Source organism: Scyliorhinus torazame, chromosome 16 (assembly GCF_047496885.1).
Source record: "Scyliorhinus torazame isolate Kashiwa2021f chromosome 16, sScyTor2.1, whole genome shotgun sequence".
NCBI lineage: Eukaryota > Metazoa > Chordata > Chondrichthyes > Carcharhiniformes > Scyliorhinidae > Scyliorhinus > Scyliorhinus torazame.
In genome coordinates this window covers 172,568,191-172,585,956 of record NC_092722.1, presented here as the reverse complement: position 1 = coordinate 172,585,956, position 17,766 = coordinate 172,568,191, and the positions used below count along the sequence as shown (strand labels likewise).

General features: G+C 43.0%; 1 protein-coding gene across 1 annotated transcript in view; it reads right to left on the bottom strand.

Annotated features, from left to right (window-relative positions):
* slc18a2 (solute carrier family 18 member 2) overlaps window positions 1-17,766 on the bottom strand; it is a 52,885-nt gene that overhangs the window by 11,629 nt on the left and 23,490 nt on the right. The window contains exons 10-14 of the mRNA XM_072479484.1: window positions 13,162-13,257; window positions 11,831-11,909; window positions 11,438-11,489; window positions 10,395-10,458; window positions 6,675-6,794 (exon numbers count right to left, since the gene is read on the bottom strand). Coding sequence (XP_072335585.1) covers window positions 6,675-6,794; window positions 10,395-10,458; window positions 11,438-11,489; window positions 11,831-11,909; window positions 13,162-13,257 — 411 coding nt within the window. The remainder of the gene's footprint in view (window positions 1-6,674; window positions 6,795-10,394; window positions 10,459-11,437; window positions 11,490-11,830; window positions 11,910-13,161; window positions 13,258-17,766) is intronic.

Sequence of the window (17,766 nt, the reverse complement as noted above, 5' to 3'; positions counted from 1 at the left end):
ACACTATTGGCCTGTAGAGTAAGCTCAAAATTTAATTCACCCATGAATACAATGGGAGACCTGATGGCATAAGGTATTGGCAGCACTCGAACGTAAGGTAGCGAATTTCACAGATTCCCACTCTCTGGGTGATGAGATTTTGCCTCAACTCAGTCCTAAAAGGTTTACCCCTTATCCTCAAATTATGACCCATATTTCTGGACTCCCCCACCATGGGGCACATTTTTTTCTGAATCTACCCTATCTAATCCTGTTAGAACTTTATAGGTTTCTATGAGATCCCCTATCACTCTTCTAAACTCCAATGAATATAATCATAACCGACTTAGTCTTTCCTCATATGACAGCCCTGCCATTACAGAAATCAGCCTGGGAAACCTTTGCTACACTCCCTCCATAGCAAGAACATCCTTCCTCAGATAAGGACACCAAAACTGCGCACACTACTCCAGGCGTGCTCTCACTAGTGCCCTACAAAATTGCTGTAAAACATCTCTATTCCTATACTCAAACCCTCTTGCTTAGAAGGCTAACGGGGGTGGGGTGGGGACAGTGGGAGAGGAAGGACGAGGGAAGGAGAACAACAGAGCGGAGCCAGAAGGTAGTAAAGAGGAGGGAACACAAATTGAGGGGGAGAGCACAGAAAGCGATGATGACCACAACAAGCACAGCAAGGCGAAAGAGAGAAAAACCAGGAAGAAGGAACGACAGACGGCCGAAGCTGAGGCAAATGGACAAAAACACAGAAAACCGACCAAGAGATGCAAGTGACTTCGGTGCCCCTTCCACCCGGTTTTCTTTTGCTTGTTTTGTATTAAAAAAAGAGAAGGGGGGGAGGAAAGCCTCCCCACCCCCCATCACTTACTGGCATATGTTATGTAATTTTTCTTGCTTTGTATATTTACTTCTGGGTTTTTTTCCCTTTGTTTTTGTTTTTAAAAATTTTTTTTGGTTTCTCTGTACATTTGTAGCCATGACGTGGAGATTCTGGCATTGGGACTGGGGTGGGCACAGTAAGAAGTCTTCCAACACCAGGTTAAAGTCGAACAGGTTTGTTTCGAATCACTAGCTTTCGGAGCACAGCTCCTTCCTCAGGTGAATCCACTTTAACCTGGCGTTGTAAGACTTCTTACCAAAATTGATTGTCCACCCCTTATTTCTCTTCAAAAGGTGGTTGTGGGCTGCCTTCTTGAACTGGTGCACTCTGTTAGGTGAAGACACTCCTATGGAGTTGCTTCTGACAGGATCAGAGGAGGGAAGATTCTGACTTCCTCTGAGAAGGGCAATCTGGCTTTGAATAGTCTGTTCAACAAATGGTGTCACTTTAAATACTCCCTTAATCTTCAGGGGTCCAGTCTGAATCCAAAGTTATGGTCCATTATCACCATTTTCAGTGAAGCACACCTGGTGAGATCAGGTATACCTGTGTTAATACTATGTTGAGTGTTCGCTAAAGACAAATACATTGAAACTCTTGATCTAGGAAGGCACCCTTTACATAACGTCGTTGAAAAGGTAGGTAGAGGCTCCAATAACACGGCCCTAACATTGAGACCCAGAATGCCGAACTCCTTGCCAAGTTTGTAGTTATTCATCCAAAGCCCACTGAAAGTGGGGGTTTATTGGAATGGTTGAGATGCTGGCATTGGGCCTGGGGTGAGCACAGTAAGAAGTCTTCCAACACCAGGTTAAAGTCCAACAGGTTTGTTTCGAATCACTAGCTTTCGGAGCACAGCTCCTTCCTCAGCATCATCAGATTCACCTGAGGAAGGAGCAGTGCTCCGAAAGCTAGTGATTCAAAACAAACCTGTTGGACTTTAACCTGGTGTTAGAAGACTTCTTACTGTGTACATTTGTAAGTATACCTTGTATAAAACCTAATAAAATATTTTTTTTTAAATGAAGGCTAACATACCATTTGCCTTTTTTTACAGCCTGCTGTACCTGCGCGCTTACTTTCAGCGACTGATGCACTTGGACACCCAAGGTCTCGCTGAGTATCCACCTCTCCCAATTTACACACATTCAAATAATAATCTGCCTTCCTATCTTAGCTACCGAAGCGGATAACCTCACATTTATCCACATTTGCGTCTGGGCAAACAGGACACTGATTGTTCCAGGCAGAGTCACTTTAACTGCTTACCTGTCCAATTTACACAATGTGTAGTTCCCTGCTCAAGAGGGAGAGACTCTATATGGCCAACATATTTTGGCTCAGCTGTGAATTAGCAGCAAGTGGTTGGAGCTCTGCATCCACCAAATTTGAAACAAACCCAGTCAAACAATGGATTTAATTCTGAATTCTCTTGTTTCACGCTGTTAATGAAGTTTACTCTCCCACCACCCCCATTCTCAAAGTTCATCTTCTGCTTGACACTGTAGCTGAGGCATTATTTTCCACAACAACTAACTAATGCTTAAAAAGTTAAGTTTAAAAAAAAAAGCAATAGTAATGGCTCTCCTTACACACGTAAAAAAAATATATTCAAATGAACGCATTTCCAAATTATAGGGTGTCCGTTTTTTCTAAGGATAAAAAACTCTATGCAGAGTTCTAGCATAGGTTTAAATCACATTCTTGCTGCTTTGCAGTAGGTAGGCTAATCTAATGAGGATTGGGAAATTGTACAGTTATTGGTCAGATTTGAGCAATTGGATCTTGGCCAAAGACAGGAAACCAGGGGCGAAATTCTCCGGAAACAGCGCGATGTCCGCCGACTGGCGCCCAAAACAGCGCAAATCAGTCGGGCATCGCGCCGCCCCAAAGGTGCGGAATGCTCCGCATCTTTGGGGGCCGAGCCCCAACCTTAAGGGGCTAGGCCGGCGCCGGACGAATTTCCGCGCCGCCAGCTGGCGGAAAAGGCCTTTGGTGCCCCGCCAGCTGGCGCAGAAATGACATCTCCGGGTGGCGCATGCGCGGGAGCGTCAGCGGCCGCTGACGGCATTCCCGCGCATGCGCAGTGGAGGGAGTCTCTTCTGCCTCCGCCATGGTGGAGACCGTGGGGAAGGGAAAGAGTGCCCCCACTGCACAGGCCTGCCCGCGGATCGGTGGGCCCCGATCGCAGGACAGGCCACCGTGGGGGCCAGATCGCCTCGCGCGCCCCCCCCCCCCCCCCCAGGACCCCGGAGAACGCCCGCGCCGCCTTGTCCCGCCGGTAAGGTAGGTGGTTTAATCTACGCCGGCGGGGCAGGCATTTTAGAGGCGGGACTTCGGCCCATCCGGGCCGGAGAATCGCGGGGGGTGGCCCGCCAACCGGCGCGGCACGATTCCCGCCCCCGCCGAATATCCGGTGGTGGAGAATTTGGCAACCGGCGGGGGTGGGATTCACGCCAGCCCCCGGCGATTCTCCGACCCGGCGGGGGGGCCGGAGAATCTCGCCCTAGATATTGGATACCATGGCCTGGATTCTCCATTCTGGAGCCATCAGGGAATCGGGACTGGTCTCCAGTGGTGCTGGGAGCAGGGCCCAGGTGCGGGTCTCACTCCTTAACCATGCGAATATATGCATTGTCGAGACTCGCTGGATCCCATCGGAATCCTGCTAGCGGGCCACCATTTTGAGTGGGCCTGATCCCGAGGTCCGGTGGCAGGCCGACATCCCCGTCACAATGCTAATCGCCCCCCCCCCCCACCTCTCCCAGAGAAGAAGGGGCATTCTCTCCCTCCCCCCCCCCCCCCAAGGGGAATGATGGGTCGCCTCCTCCACCCCAATAGCACGCACGCATGAGGGTGAGCCAAGCCCCCAATTGATGCCCCCCCTATCAGACACCTCTCCTTGGCAGCTGAACATCAGTCCAGTGAAGAGTCAAAAGTAGGATCACTTTCCCTGTCATAACATTTGGAGTGCACAAGGGGGCCATTCGGCCCACTGAGTCTACACCGGCCCTTGAAAGAGCACTCTACTTAAGCCCACGCCTCCACCCTACCCCGGTAACCCAGCAACACCATCTAACCTTTGGACACCTAAAGGACAATTTAGCATTGCCAATCCACCAAACCTGCACATCTTTGGGCTGTGGGAGGAGACTGGAGCACCCGGAGAAAACCCACGCAGACCAGGAGAGAAAGTGCAAACTCCACACAGTCAGTAATAAGGTCAGCATTGAACCCGGGTACCTGGAGCTGTGAGGCAGCAGTACTAACCACTGTGCCATCTTGCCACCTCAGACAAAAGACTTTAAAGCAGCAGCTGTTATGAGTGCTGACACAGTGCTTGGTTGATTGTTTATTTATCTTTCCCTTCACATTTGAATGCATCTCAAGTACCCTACTTTGATACTAACCACAATGTTTCTGAACACTCTTGCTATGATTGACAGCTGCTCTCCACCTCAAAAGGAGCTAAGTGGTTTCACTTCCTCTTCTCAAAGCAGAAACCACTTAGCTGCTTTGGATGTGGTGAGGAGCTAACTCCTAGGACCCTTGGGGGACCCCCACCCCCCACCTCTGCAGCCTGACAGCAGCAGGGGGGGGCACTTTATTGGTGTCTTGACCCCCTCTGGGCTCCACTGCAGCAGGGGTGTGCTTGCCCAACCTCTCTCCAAACCTCCCCCAGTGGAGTTTCCAATGTGGAGGTCGGAGCATCACGGTGGGGGAGGAGACTTGGGCTTCGGGCTTCCAGTCAGTTAATTACATGTGTATGCATGGTAAACATTGATTTCTGTGATCCCGCTGGCGCAGGTTGGGTAGCACCCAAGGCCGGCAGGCGGGGCTGCAGAAATTGTCAAAGGGCACCGAACCCGGTTTTCGGAGGACGCCTCATTCTTCACCCGATCAGGATTCCTGTTTGCAATGGCGGGGAACGGAGAATCGTGGTCTATATGTTTGGTTTGATTCATTGATATTCTCTTCCCCCAACATCTCCCACATACTCAGCAATTATTTGAACATTTCAGACTTGTCAGCATATGCAGGGTGTGGGGAAAAGGCAGGAGGGTGGCACTAAGTCATGATGTCCACTTGGAGAGCCAGTGCAGACATGATGGGCCAAATGGCCTCCTGCGCCATATGAATTCTGTGCCTTATGGATACAACATAAACGTGAGTGCTGACCAAGTGCCAGGCAATGACCACCTCCTACAAGAGAGGATTTCATTACCGCCTCTTGACATTCAATGGCATTACCATTGCTGAATCCCCCACAATCAACATCCTGAGGGTTACCATTGATCAGGAACTGAACTGGACTAGCCATGTTAATACTGTGGCTATCAGGGCAGCACGGTGGCGCAGTGGTTAGCACTGCTGCCTTTCGGCACTGAGGATCCGGGTTCGATCCTGGCCCGGGTCACTGTCGGTGTGGAGTTTACACATTCTCCCCGTGTCTGCGAGGGTCTCACCCCCACAAGCCAAAGATGCACAGGGCAGGTGGATTAGCCACGCTAAATTGCCCTTTAATTGGAAAAAAAAATTGGGTACTCTTTTAAAACATTTTTGTTTAAATGCTGTGGCTACCAGGGCAGGTCAAAGGCTAGGAATCTTATGGCAAGTAACTGACCTCCCAAAGCCCGTCCACCATCTACAAGCACAAGTCAGGAGTGTAATGGAATACTCTCCACTTGCCTGGATGAGTGCAGCTCCAACAACACTCAAGACGTTCGACACCATCCAGGACAAAGCAGCCAGCTTCATTGCTCCCCCATCCACAAACATTCAAACCCTCCACCACCGACGAACAGTGGCAGCCGTGTGTACCATCTACAAGATGCAACTCGCCAAGATTCCTTCAACACACCTTTCAAACCAAACCCACGACCTTCTAGAAGGACACGTGCAGCAGATACCTGGGAACCCCACCACCTGGAAGTTCCCCTCCAAGTCACACACCACCCTGACTTGGGAAATATATCGCCGTTCTTTCACTGTCACTGGGGCAAAATCATGGTATTCCCTCCCTAACAGCACAGTGGATGTACCTACACCTCATGGACTTCAGCGGTTGAAGAAGGCAACTCACCACCCCTTCTGAAGGGCAACTAGGGATGGGCAATAAATGCTGGCCTACCCAGCGACGCCCACATCCCGTAAATGAATTTAAAAATGATTGGTGCAAGGTGTTCCTGTGAGATTCCTAACAATAACTTTTAAAGTCACACAATAAACATCGAGTCTGAGTATGAACTTCCAACTAACTGCTCAATGTGGATATGTATGCTTTTAGGAATATGGAATCCCATCTCTATTGTAACATTGTCGAGCAAGCTTGCTTTGCATCAAGTGAGTGATATTTGGTTAATAGTGATCCTTCAACCACCACTAAAACAGAATACTTAATAATTTACTTCATTGCTGAATCCTGTGCAGGAATTGGCTGCAGCATTTGCTTCTGAAACAGTGACTACACTTCAAAAGTACCTCATTTGCTGGGAAGTATTAGGATGTCCGATAAACCTTCAACTGGTGTGTGACAATGTAATTGCTGCTTTTATTTCAGGCCTTCCAGAACATTCTCTCTGGATGTAACATTCAAGAAAAAGACCCTGGAGTGCAATTGCTACAATAGGCTTGCTCCCTTCTAGGGCCATCTAGTGTTCAATTAACAACATTCAAGTATAATACAAGACATTAAGGACTTTGAAATGCTACACTAATGCAAGCTATTTGATGTGTTACCTTACAAGCAAGCTATTACTCTTTTTTTTTGATTCCCAACAATGTTGTATACACTTACCCAATGCAAACCCCATGCAAAATGCCACATCTGCAATTGCGTAAACACTTCCGTACACAGAGACGTGACGCAAGTCCACTAGGTAACCCATAATAGGCATCATAGAAGAATCTACCATTCCTAAAAGGATTAATACATTGATTAGAGATGACAGTTCCAGAAAGGCAACTTGACCATAAGTAACAAACACACCAGTGATTCAACGCATTTAAAAAAAAGACAAGGTGATTAAAATTAAATTAAAATACATATTAATGTGCTGAAAATTTCATACTTCGGATTTACAATCAAGTACCCATCTGTCTACTTGATGATCAAGAATAAGTTTGACAAAAGATCAACAACCTAAAATGTTAACTCTTTCACTGCCCACAGATGCAGCCTGATCTGCTGAGTATTTTCAGCATTTGCTGTTTTTTAATTTAAATTTAGGGGTGTGCCAAGTTTTTTTTTAAAATTGGGAGTTTATTATTTTTAAATGTGGAGTCAAAATTCAGATGCGTAATACTAATACTTACGTTGATGTATATTTTATGTCTTGAATGGTAGAAGTTTTATGCTATGATGAATTAGTTCCCGATGATTCAAATTATACAGCTTTATTAACATTGCTCACTTAACCAATGTTTAAAATTATATTCACTTATTTTGTTAAACAACCTTACTGTCCTAGGCAAGAGTAAGACTGAATAGAAAAAGTGTGTAAAAAGTTGAAACTATATGATGCAGTAACTTGGAACATTGTCTTTTTATCTATGAGACTTGGGGTTTCAATTCACTTTCGCAGATGATATTGAAACCTTAGGTCATATAATTAATAACATTTCCTCAAATTGAGTTTCTATGGCATAATGAGAAATGTACATCCTGTCGCGTTAAGGAGTTGATGCAGTAGACAAAGCATTTTTAGGAACAGAAAACCAATTAGTGACAAACCCAACGAGAGGAGATGCAATTCTAATCTTGGGGAAGGAAGAAGGACAAGTGAGTGAAGTGAAGCTGCCGACCATATCGGGAATAGTATTCACAATTCAGTTAGATTCAGAATTGCCATGGAAAAGGACAGAGATAAAGCAGCAGTAAAAATGTTAAACTGGGGGAAGGCAAATTTTGCAAGAGTGAGAAGGGACTTGGCTGAGGTGGACTGGATGACACTTCTAGAGGATAAGTCTGGAAAACCAGTGGGAAGCACTTAAAAAGCACAACCTAAATGTATAAAGTAGACATGTCCCCCCCAAGAATAAGAGTGGTTCTGCCAAACCTAGTTGCCTAGAGGAGCACAGGAGAATATCAAACCGAAAAAGAAAGCTCACGATAGGCACAAAGAACTAAGCACTGCAGGTAGCCTAGATGAGTATAGGAAGCGTGGGGATGAAGTAAAAAAAGTAAATAAGGAAATCAAAAAGAGGCCATCAAAAAAGATTAGCAAGTAAAGTTAAAGAAAATCCAAAAATATTTTACCAATATATTAAAGGTAAAAGGTTAGTTAAGGAAAGAGTAGGACCTATCAGAGACGAAGAAGGAAATTGTGCGTAGATGCAGAGGCTGTGGGAAGGGTTTAAAATAATTATTTTGTCCCCGTGTTTACAAAGGAAATGGATGATGCCGATATAGTAGTCTAGGAGGAACACTATGAGATATTGGATGGGATAAGCAAAGAGAGAAAAAGTACTCAAAGGGTTGGAATCCTTGAAAGTTGATAATTCGGCAGGGCCAGATGGATTGTTTCCAAGGATACTGATGGAGGTCAGGGAGGAGGTAGCAGATGCTCTGAGGATGTATTTTCCAATCCTCACCAGATACAGGGGAGGTACCAGAGGACTGGAGAAATGTAAACGTGGTTCCATTGTTTAAAAAGAGATCAAAGGAAATGCCAAACAGTTCTAAGCCAATTAGTCTTGCTACGGTGGTGGGGAAATTAGCAGAATCAATCCTGAGAGATAGGATTAATTGTCACGAAGGCATGGACTAGTCAGGGATAGTCAACATAGATTTGTTAAAGGAAGGTCTTGCCTCATAAATTTGTTTGAATTCTTTGAGGAAGTGAGAAGAAGGGTCGATGAAGGTAGTGCAGTGGATGTTGTGCACATGGATATTAGGAAGGCGTTTGACAAGGTCCCGCATGGCAGATTGATCAAAAAAGAAAAAGCCCATGTGTTACAGGGCAATGTGGCAAACTGGATATAAAGTTGGCTTAGTAACAGGCAACAATGGGTGATGGTCAATGGCTGCCCTTACAAATGGAAAGTTGTTTCAAGTGGTGTTCCACAGGGCTCGATGTTGGGACATTTATTGTTTGTGTTGTATATTAATGATTTTGACTTGAACGTGAGGGGCATGATTGGGAAATTTGCAGATGACACAAAGTTTGTCCGAGTGGTAGACAGTATAGAGGTTAGCTATAATCTCCAAAACTATATAGATGGGTTAGTGGACTGGGCGACAAAGTGGCAGATAGGATTTAACACAGAGAAGTGCGAGATCATGCAATTAGTGAGTACACAATAAATGGGAATATACTAAGAGGGGTAGATGAAGTGAAAGATCTTGGCGTACAAGTACACAGGTCCCTAAAGGTAGCAGTTCAAGTACACAAGGCTGGAAAGAAAGCATATGGAACTCTCCTTCATTGGCAGAGATATAGAATATAAAAGTAAAAGTAATGATATAATGTTGGAATTGTATAAAACATTGGTGAGGCCACAACTGGAGTATTATGTGCAATTCTGATCACCACATTACAGGAAGGACATAATTGCTCTGAAGAGAGTGCAGAAAAGGTATGTTGCCAGAAAGGTGTAGCTACGAGGAGAGATTGGATAGGTTGGGATTATTTTCCTTCGAACAAAGAGGTCTAAGGGGTGACTTATTGAGGTGTTCCAAAATTATATGGGGAAGTGATAGGATGGACAGGATTAAATAGTTTCCCTTGGTGGAGAATTCTAGAACCAGGGGATGTAGATTCAAGATAAGTGGCAGAAGGTGTAGAGGGGACATGAGGAAGAACGTTTTTTATGCAGAGGGCAGTAGAAGTCTGGAATTCGCTGCCCGAGTTGGCGGTGGAGGCATAGACCTTAAACTCTTTTTAAAAGTACCTGGATCTGCACCTTAAAAGCTGTAAGATACAGGGCTATGGACCAGGTGCAGGAAGGTGAGATTAGAAATGGCACCTGGGTATCCTCGGGCTGGCATGGACAAGATGGGCCGAATAGCCTCCTTTTGTGCTATAACCTTTTAATGCTTCTAAAAAACCATTTGACATGGTTGCATGTTCTTTTGTACAGATCGGCCTCACCTTGGTTTCTCACTTAAACCCTTCTCTCCCTCGAGTAATTTGCAAAATTTGCCAATTGTAATTTTAATGTTAGTCTGTTGAAATGATGCTGCCACATATACACATTGCACCCTATAGGGACTGATCTAAGGCCCATGCTTGTAATATAACATCACCCTGGCACTGAAGTTCATAATTCATTTGATACAAGCTCAACTGCAACATTGCTCCTTGCAAACATAGAATTAGGGGACTTGATAGTCTTCTTTACTGTTACTTTTGCATTTAAATGCAAACAATGCCACTTCAAGTGAACATGATGTGTTTTTTTACTTGTGCTCGTTAATTGGTGATTGGGGCTGATCTATATTTCAGACAATATCCTCTCTCACAAGATGGTGTTCTGCATGTTGCCCTTTAGTTAAGATATCATCGTCTTTGCTCACCTATGGCAAAACCAACTCCAAAATTTGGTACAATGAGTCCATATATATTTTTGGCAAGCGGTACCTGTAATTAATGAAACAGATATGTTAATTGTGTTGTAAAATAATTTAATCTGAATTCTCAATTTTGATGCAATTTCGTTTGTGAATATTTCCGTTCCATTTCAGTACCACTTTTATATTTTACAATTCTAACTACTCTTCCCCTGTTCCAGAGGAAACATTATCCATAACTTTATTTGTTATCCTATTTTGTGTCCCATTCACCAATTCTAACATCTTTAATGAACACTAAAAACATGGGTCTAATCTACAATTTTTAAAATTTGGATATTTTAGCTTCTTCCTTAATCCCTTGTCTATGTCTCAATCACTTCTTTCACTAGCTGTGAAATTAAACATTAAAGGTGAAGGATTTCAGTGGCCTTTACTTTCTGATTTCCTGTCTGTGAGAATTTTTCAATTTCATTGGCTGCTTATTCTGCTTAATGACATCACTGTTGCTGGACACCTGGAAAGCCCTGTGATTTGGTGGCAGATTCGAACTGACCTTGGGAAAGGGGGACTCTGTGTCACAGAGATGGACAGCTTTCTTGAAGGTCAGCAGCAACTACTTTGTCGCTGACTGCGAAATCTAATTCCATGCTAATGAATGTATGTGTCAAAAATAACGATTGTCTGCATGTATTTAATAAGCATTATTCATTACGTTCTTTTTAAGAATATAAATTTATATATAAAATAATTTTCCATAAATTGTGGAATGCAATGTAGAGGAAACTCATTCATCATTAAATCCATGCATTCGCGTTCAAAAGAATGAAAATATGCCCAAGTTGTTATTTGTAATGTATTTTGGACCATGGTCTGCAGCAAAAACACAAGATCAGGTCCCAGCAGTTAATTGGAGAAGCTTGATTAAATTTAAAAGCCATTAATGCATTTCAGGAATTAAAATGTGCCACATTTAGTGAAAGGTGATTCAAACTGACTTCATTCCAGCAAGTCATTTGATAACCCCAATTTGATATTGTTAAACTTACACAAATAATGCTTATTCCAACGATTATCATCCCAAGGAGGGAACACAGCCACCTGAGGAAGAGATGAGAACTGGTGAGTATTGGACGGATTTGCTGATGATAACCACTCAAGTGCTTTCATATTCAGAAGCAGGCTTTCCCTTAATATGGCTGCTGTCTGAGAGATAGCTTAGTCTGATGGCCAAGTTTATACATTTTCTTTCATAAAACAAATCCACGTGATTTCATTTCCTGAGCAAGCAGACACATAGGGTATTCGATTATTAAATATGGTTTATGACAGGAACCACTGGATATCTTTTGATCTGTTTTTATTATTAAAGTCATCAAAGTCCATTGCACAGATTGCGAGACCTACATGCTCAATAGATGGTTCACAGGGTAATTTCCTACCTGCCCATTCTGTGTGCAAGGATACCAAAGATGTTAGTTCCAATTAGATACGAGATACTTGCTGGAACAAAAGCAATGCCTAAAAACCGAAATAAAGCTTATCGGCGTTAATGTCACTCAAATGTAATGAAATCACAATCTGCAAGAAGCAGGTATTGATAACTGTAGAGATAATAAAATGCTGCAGTATGAATAAACAGTTCTAATTTCCTATTGAAGGCTTGGCTAGAATAACAGAAGAACAAGAATAATATTTGTATAATGATACCATTGTTGGAAAATCGTTTTTTTCTTTATCCAGTTGCTTTTGTATAAAATTTATTTGAAAAAGTGTACTACTTGCTGAGCTTCATGTTTACTTAACATTAATCAGTATTAGCACGAATACTTTCTTGTTTGGTTAGCTGTTGAACATTTAAAACCCTGTGCAATGAATTAGCAGCATGAATGTTACTTTATATATGGGAAATTAAAGTTTAGTGTCAGCCAATTGTCTGACTAAATGCTAAAAATTCAAATCTGTTCAAAGGTGACAGTTTAGAAGTAACCAATGCGATTGAAGGCACATCAAAAATCGGGACAGTTCTGAAATTTGAGGTAACTTCTGCGGGAAGAATAATTGCCCTCATTTCTCGATGTGGTAATAGGTCTGAGGAGTATATTAATGAAGGCTCCCTCTGGTGGATATATCCGGTCAAAACATGAACCCATTCTCTGAGTAGACTAGACTGCAGTGTCCCAGCCATGGCTCAATTCTTGATAATGCTCTTGCCTCTGAATCAGACTTGAGGCTTCAGGTCTGATTCCAGGACTTGAGCACACAAATGTCTGATGCTCCATTTGAGGGAGAATCGCACAGCCGAGGGGATGTCTTTTGTATGAGATTCTAAGGCAATGCCTTATCTGCTCAGTCAGAGGGATATAACAAAAATCCCATGGGCACTAGTTTGAAGAATAGCAGGGGAGTTAAACCCGGTGTCCGAGTCGATATCTATTCCTTGAATCAACGTTGCAAAAATAGATTATAGGGTCATTAGCACATTACGGTTTGTGGGAGCTTGCTGTGCACGATTGGCTGCGGCTTTTCCTTCATTACAACTGTGACTGCACTTAAAGTACTTCATTGATTGTAAAGAACTTTGAGACATCCTGTGGCCATGATGGGCACTATATAAATGCAAGTATTTTCCTTTATTCATAGATATGTTAATAACACTCACCAGAGCAACATTCAAGAAGCATTAACAATGTAGCTGAGCATGATGACCAGATGATTCTCGAATAGTTACTGACAATTTCAAATAAGAAAGTAGTATCAAATTTATATTTACCCAGTTGCCATTTCGGGGAACACATGGTTTCCATCATCCAAATGGGCAAGGCTGGTTCGAGCATTGCAATGCCCATATTAGCAAAGCATATGGCTCCTTATTAAAATAAAAGAACCAAATTATTAACAATGACCAGCAATTATTAATGCTCAAATATAAGGACATGGGTAGAGATGGTCGCATGCACAGAATGAATTTAATAAGATAGGACTTGAGAAAAATGTACCCTTTACCAGGAGCAGTTCCAACAAAGGAAAGATTGTCAGAAGGGAACACTGTCAAATCAAGCGGTGGGTATAATTACATGAAATGCTTCTATTCCTGTGCTTTTTAATATTTATTGTTGAAAGGTTAAACACTTAAGCAAACAAGCCTGTTCAATTTTCAACAAGTTTAATGAAATACCGGACGCATTGATAGTTTGCATCACTGTTTACCAAGCTCGAATCAATGATTGCACAAAAGGAGATGATAGAACCACCTTAGATGCAAAGCCTGAATAAATGCAATAAATTATTTGATAAGTTGCTTGCATTTGTTAATGTGAGAACATCACCTATGCCACGTCCTTCTATCTTCTCGGTGTTATATTCTCCTGTGATTAACGTCAAATCTTCAAGACTAACTGGCTGCACTTATGCACCACAGCTACCGAAACCAGCAGCCGGTGAGTGACAAGTGCAGGCAGCAAGACCAAGGCCAATTTATACTGCAAACTGAGACTTTCACTACTGATGTGGGTAGCTCAAGTTGATAAATGTACTCTTGAGTCTCATGCTCCTTAAACATCAGCGCATCCAAAAATCCATCGTATCTATCCCTTCATGCAGGAAGTCCCATTCTAATATCACCCCAATCCTTGTTCACCTATAAAAATCCTAGTCCTCCAGCACCTCAAGGTTAAAATTCTAATTTTCAAGTTTAAATTTCTTTATGGCCTCATCCATCCCTATCTCTGTAAATTCCTCCAATTCTATAACCTACCCAGAATATCTACTCCTCAGCCTGTTGTGTATTCTTTCCTTGCTTCACCTAGCATTGTAGTTGTATCTCCAGCTGTCTATGCTCCTTATTCTGGAATTCCCTCCTTAAACCCCTCCATCTTTCTCCCTTCCTTCAATAATCTCCTTGAAACTTGACTCCCCTCGCAATATGTCCTCCTTTGCTCAAAGTACAACATTGTCTGTTTACTCATCTACGATCAGCATTGGAAACATTATCCACCTTAAAGAGACTATGTAAATGCAAGTTGGTAGTGTTCTTGTTGAACTCCCTGTTGAGGTCCTGAAATGATGCTAGAAGCATGATCATTAACCACATAGTGTAAATGAAAAGATGAATGATGCAATTGATATGCATTACAATGTGGATTCTGTAATCATAGAGCTGAGAAACACCAAGGGGCAAAAAACATTAGTGGAGGTTGTATATAGACCCCAAGCTGTAGTGGTGATATTGGGAATGGCATTAAACAGGAAATTAGTGATGAATGCAATAAAGGAGCACCTGTAATTATGGGTGATTTTAATCTGCATATAGATTGGGCAAATCAAATTAGTCACAATACCGTAGAGGAGGAATTCTTGGAGTGTACACGGGATGGTTTACTGGACCACTACATTGAGGAACAAACTAGAGAACAGAACATCCAAAACTGGGTATTGTGTAATGAGAAAAGAATCATTGACAATCTAATTGTGCGAGGCTCCTTAGGGATGAGCGACCATAATATGATAACATTTTTCATCAAGATGGAGAGTTACATAGTCGATTCTAAGACTAGGGCCCTGAATCTTAATAAAGGAAACTACAACGCTATGAGGCATGAGTTAGCTATAATAGGTTGGGAAATGTTACTTAAAGGGATGATGGGGGATAGGCAATGGCAAACATTCAAGGAGCACACGGGTGAACTGCAACAATTGTTTATTCCTGTTTGGTGCAAAAGTAAAACGGGAAAGGTGGCCAAACCATGGCATACAAGGGAAATTAGAGATAGTATTAGATCCAAGGAGGAGCATACAAATTGGCCAAGACAAACAACTGACCTGAGGATTGGGAGCAGTTTAGAGTTCAGCAAAAGAGGATCAAGAGATTGATTAAGAAGGGGAAAATAGAGTACAAGAGTAAGCTTGCAGGTAACATTATGTGAAGAGAAAAAGATTGGTGAAGACAAATTTAGGTCCCTTACAGTCAGAAACCAGGGACTAGGGGTCAAAGAATAGTGGTCAAAAAAATGGCTGAGCAACTAAATATATACTTTGGTTGTGTCCTCACAAAGGAGGACACAAACAAGATACTAGAAATGTTGGGGAACACAGGGTTTAGTGAGAGGGAGGAACTGAAGGAGATCAATATTAGTAGAGAAATGGTGTTGGGGAAATTGATGGTATAGAAGGCTGATAAATCCCCAGTGCCCGATAATTACATCACAGAGTACTTAAAGTGGCTCTAAAAATAGTGGATGCATCTTTGGTCAGCTTCCAGGATTCTATAGACTCTGGAACAGTTCCTACAGATTAGAGAGTAGCTAATCTAACCCCACTATTTAAAAAGTGAAAACAGAATTATAGACCAGTAAGCCTGATATCAGTGGTAGGAAAATTCTAGTATCCATTATCAAAGATTTTATAGCAGAGCACTTGGAAAACAGTGGCAGTATCGGACAGAGTCAGCATGGATTTATGAAGGTGAAATCATGCTTGACAAATCCATTGGAATTCTTTGAGGATGCAACTAATAGAGTAAATGAGGGGGAGCAAATGCATGTGGTTTATTTAGACTTTCAGAAGGCTTTTGACAAAGTCCCACATAAGAGATTGGTGTGTAAAATTAAAGCACATGGGATTAGAGGTAGTGTACTGAGATGGATAGAAAACTGGTTGGCAGACAGAAAACAAAGAGTAGGAATAATTGTGTCTTTTTTCAAATGGCAGGCAGTGACTGGTGGGGTACCGCAGGAATTGGTGCTGGGACCCCAACTATTCACTATATATTAATAATTTAGATGAGGGAACAAAATGTAATATCTCCAAATTTGCAGATGACACAAAGCTGGGTGGGAGGGTGAGCTGTGAGGAGGATGCTGAGATCCTTCAATATGATTTGGACAAGTTGAGTGAGTGAGCAAATGAATGGCAGATGCAGTATAATTTGAATAAATGTGAGGTTACCCACTTCGTAGCAAAAACAGGAAGGCAGACTATTATCTGAAAGGCCATATATTAGGAGAGGGGAATGTGCAACAAAACTTGGGTGTCCTTGTACACCAGTCGCTGGAGGTAAGCATGCAGGTGCACCAGGCGGTAAAGAAGGCAAATTGTCTGCTGGCCTTCATTGCGAGAGGATTCGAGTACATGAACAGGGATGTCTTGCTGCAATTATACAGGGCCTTGGTTAGTACATGCCTGCAACATTGTGTGTAATTTTGGTCTCCTTATCTGAGGAAGGATGTTCGTGCAGTAGAGGGAGTGCAGAGAAGGTTTACCAGACGGATTCCTGGGGTGGCAGGACTGATGTATAAGGAGGGATTGAGTCAGTTAGGGTTGTATTCACTGGAGTTCAGAAGAATGAGGGGGGATCTCATAGAAACCTATAAAATTCTAACAGGACTAGACAGGGTAGATGCAAGAAGGATGTTCCTGATGGTGGAGCTGTCGATAACTAGGGGGTCACAGTCTGAGTATATGGGGTAGACCATTTAGGACAGAGATGAGGAGAAAGTCCTTCACCTAGATAGTAGTTGGCACCACCAGAAAGCGGTTGAGGCCAAAACATTATAGAAGCAGCGAGATATAACACTTGGGCAAAAGGGATCAAAGGATATGGGGCAAGGCAGGAACAGGTTACTGAGTTGGATGATCAGCCATGATCATAATAAATGGCAGAGTAGGCTCGATGGACCGAATAGCCTCTTTCTGCTCCTTTTTTCATTGTTTCTGTGAGACCTCAGTAGGTCCAACCAATCAACTATCCTCTTCCCAATATTCCATTGATCCTTAATGCACTTCCTGAACATAGATTGGAAAGTTAAACAATTGCTGCATAGCTGCATTATCACAGGAGAATGTCTGCTGATCTCCCGAGTGAAATTCATTTTCAAAACACATTCTCTTTTGTAAAGGGAAGGTCGCCAATTATTTGTACCAACGAAATGCCACAGGTGGAGACATGGCAACCACTGGGCCCTTCGATAGGCAAGGAGATGGACAACACCCAGGTTGACACAAGAGGTAGGTGGTGCAAAATGGAGAACTTGGAAGAGTTATCCGGATTTGTAATTGAATGTGTGGTCTGCATTTTTATGTGATTATTGAAAGGATGTTCATCAAATTTTGGAATTTCAGTCAATGTTGATTTGGGATTTAATCTTGAGGTAACACGGCCTCAACTGGCCCATTCCTGGGTGGCCTCTCCCAGAGATCTCGCCCGTCAGCTACAGAGCCAGTGGCCTCATTTTGAGAGGGCTCAACGCATCCTGTTCTACTCGGGCACTTGAGAGGCCAGCAGTGGGCCTTCGGGCTGGGACGTAGCTTGGGGACATAAGTCCTGTCTGCCAAGAGCTGTCAACCAATCAGAGGCCTCTACTCAACAGCACCACCAACG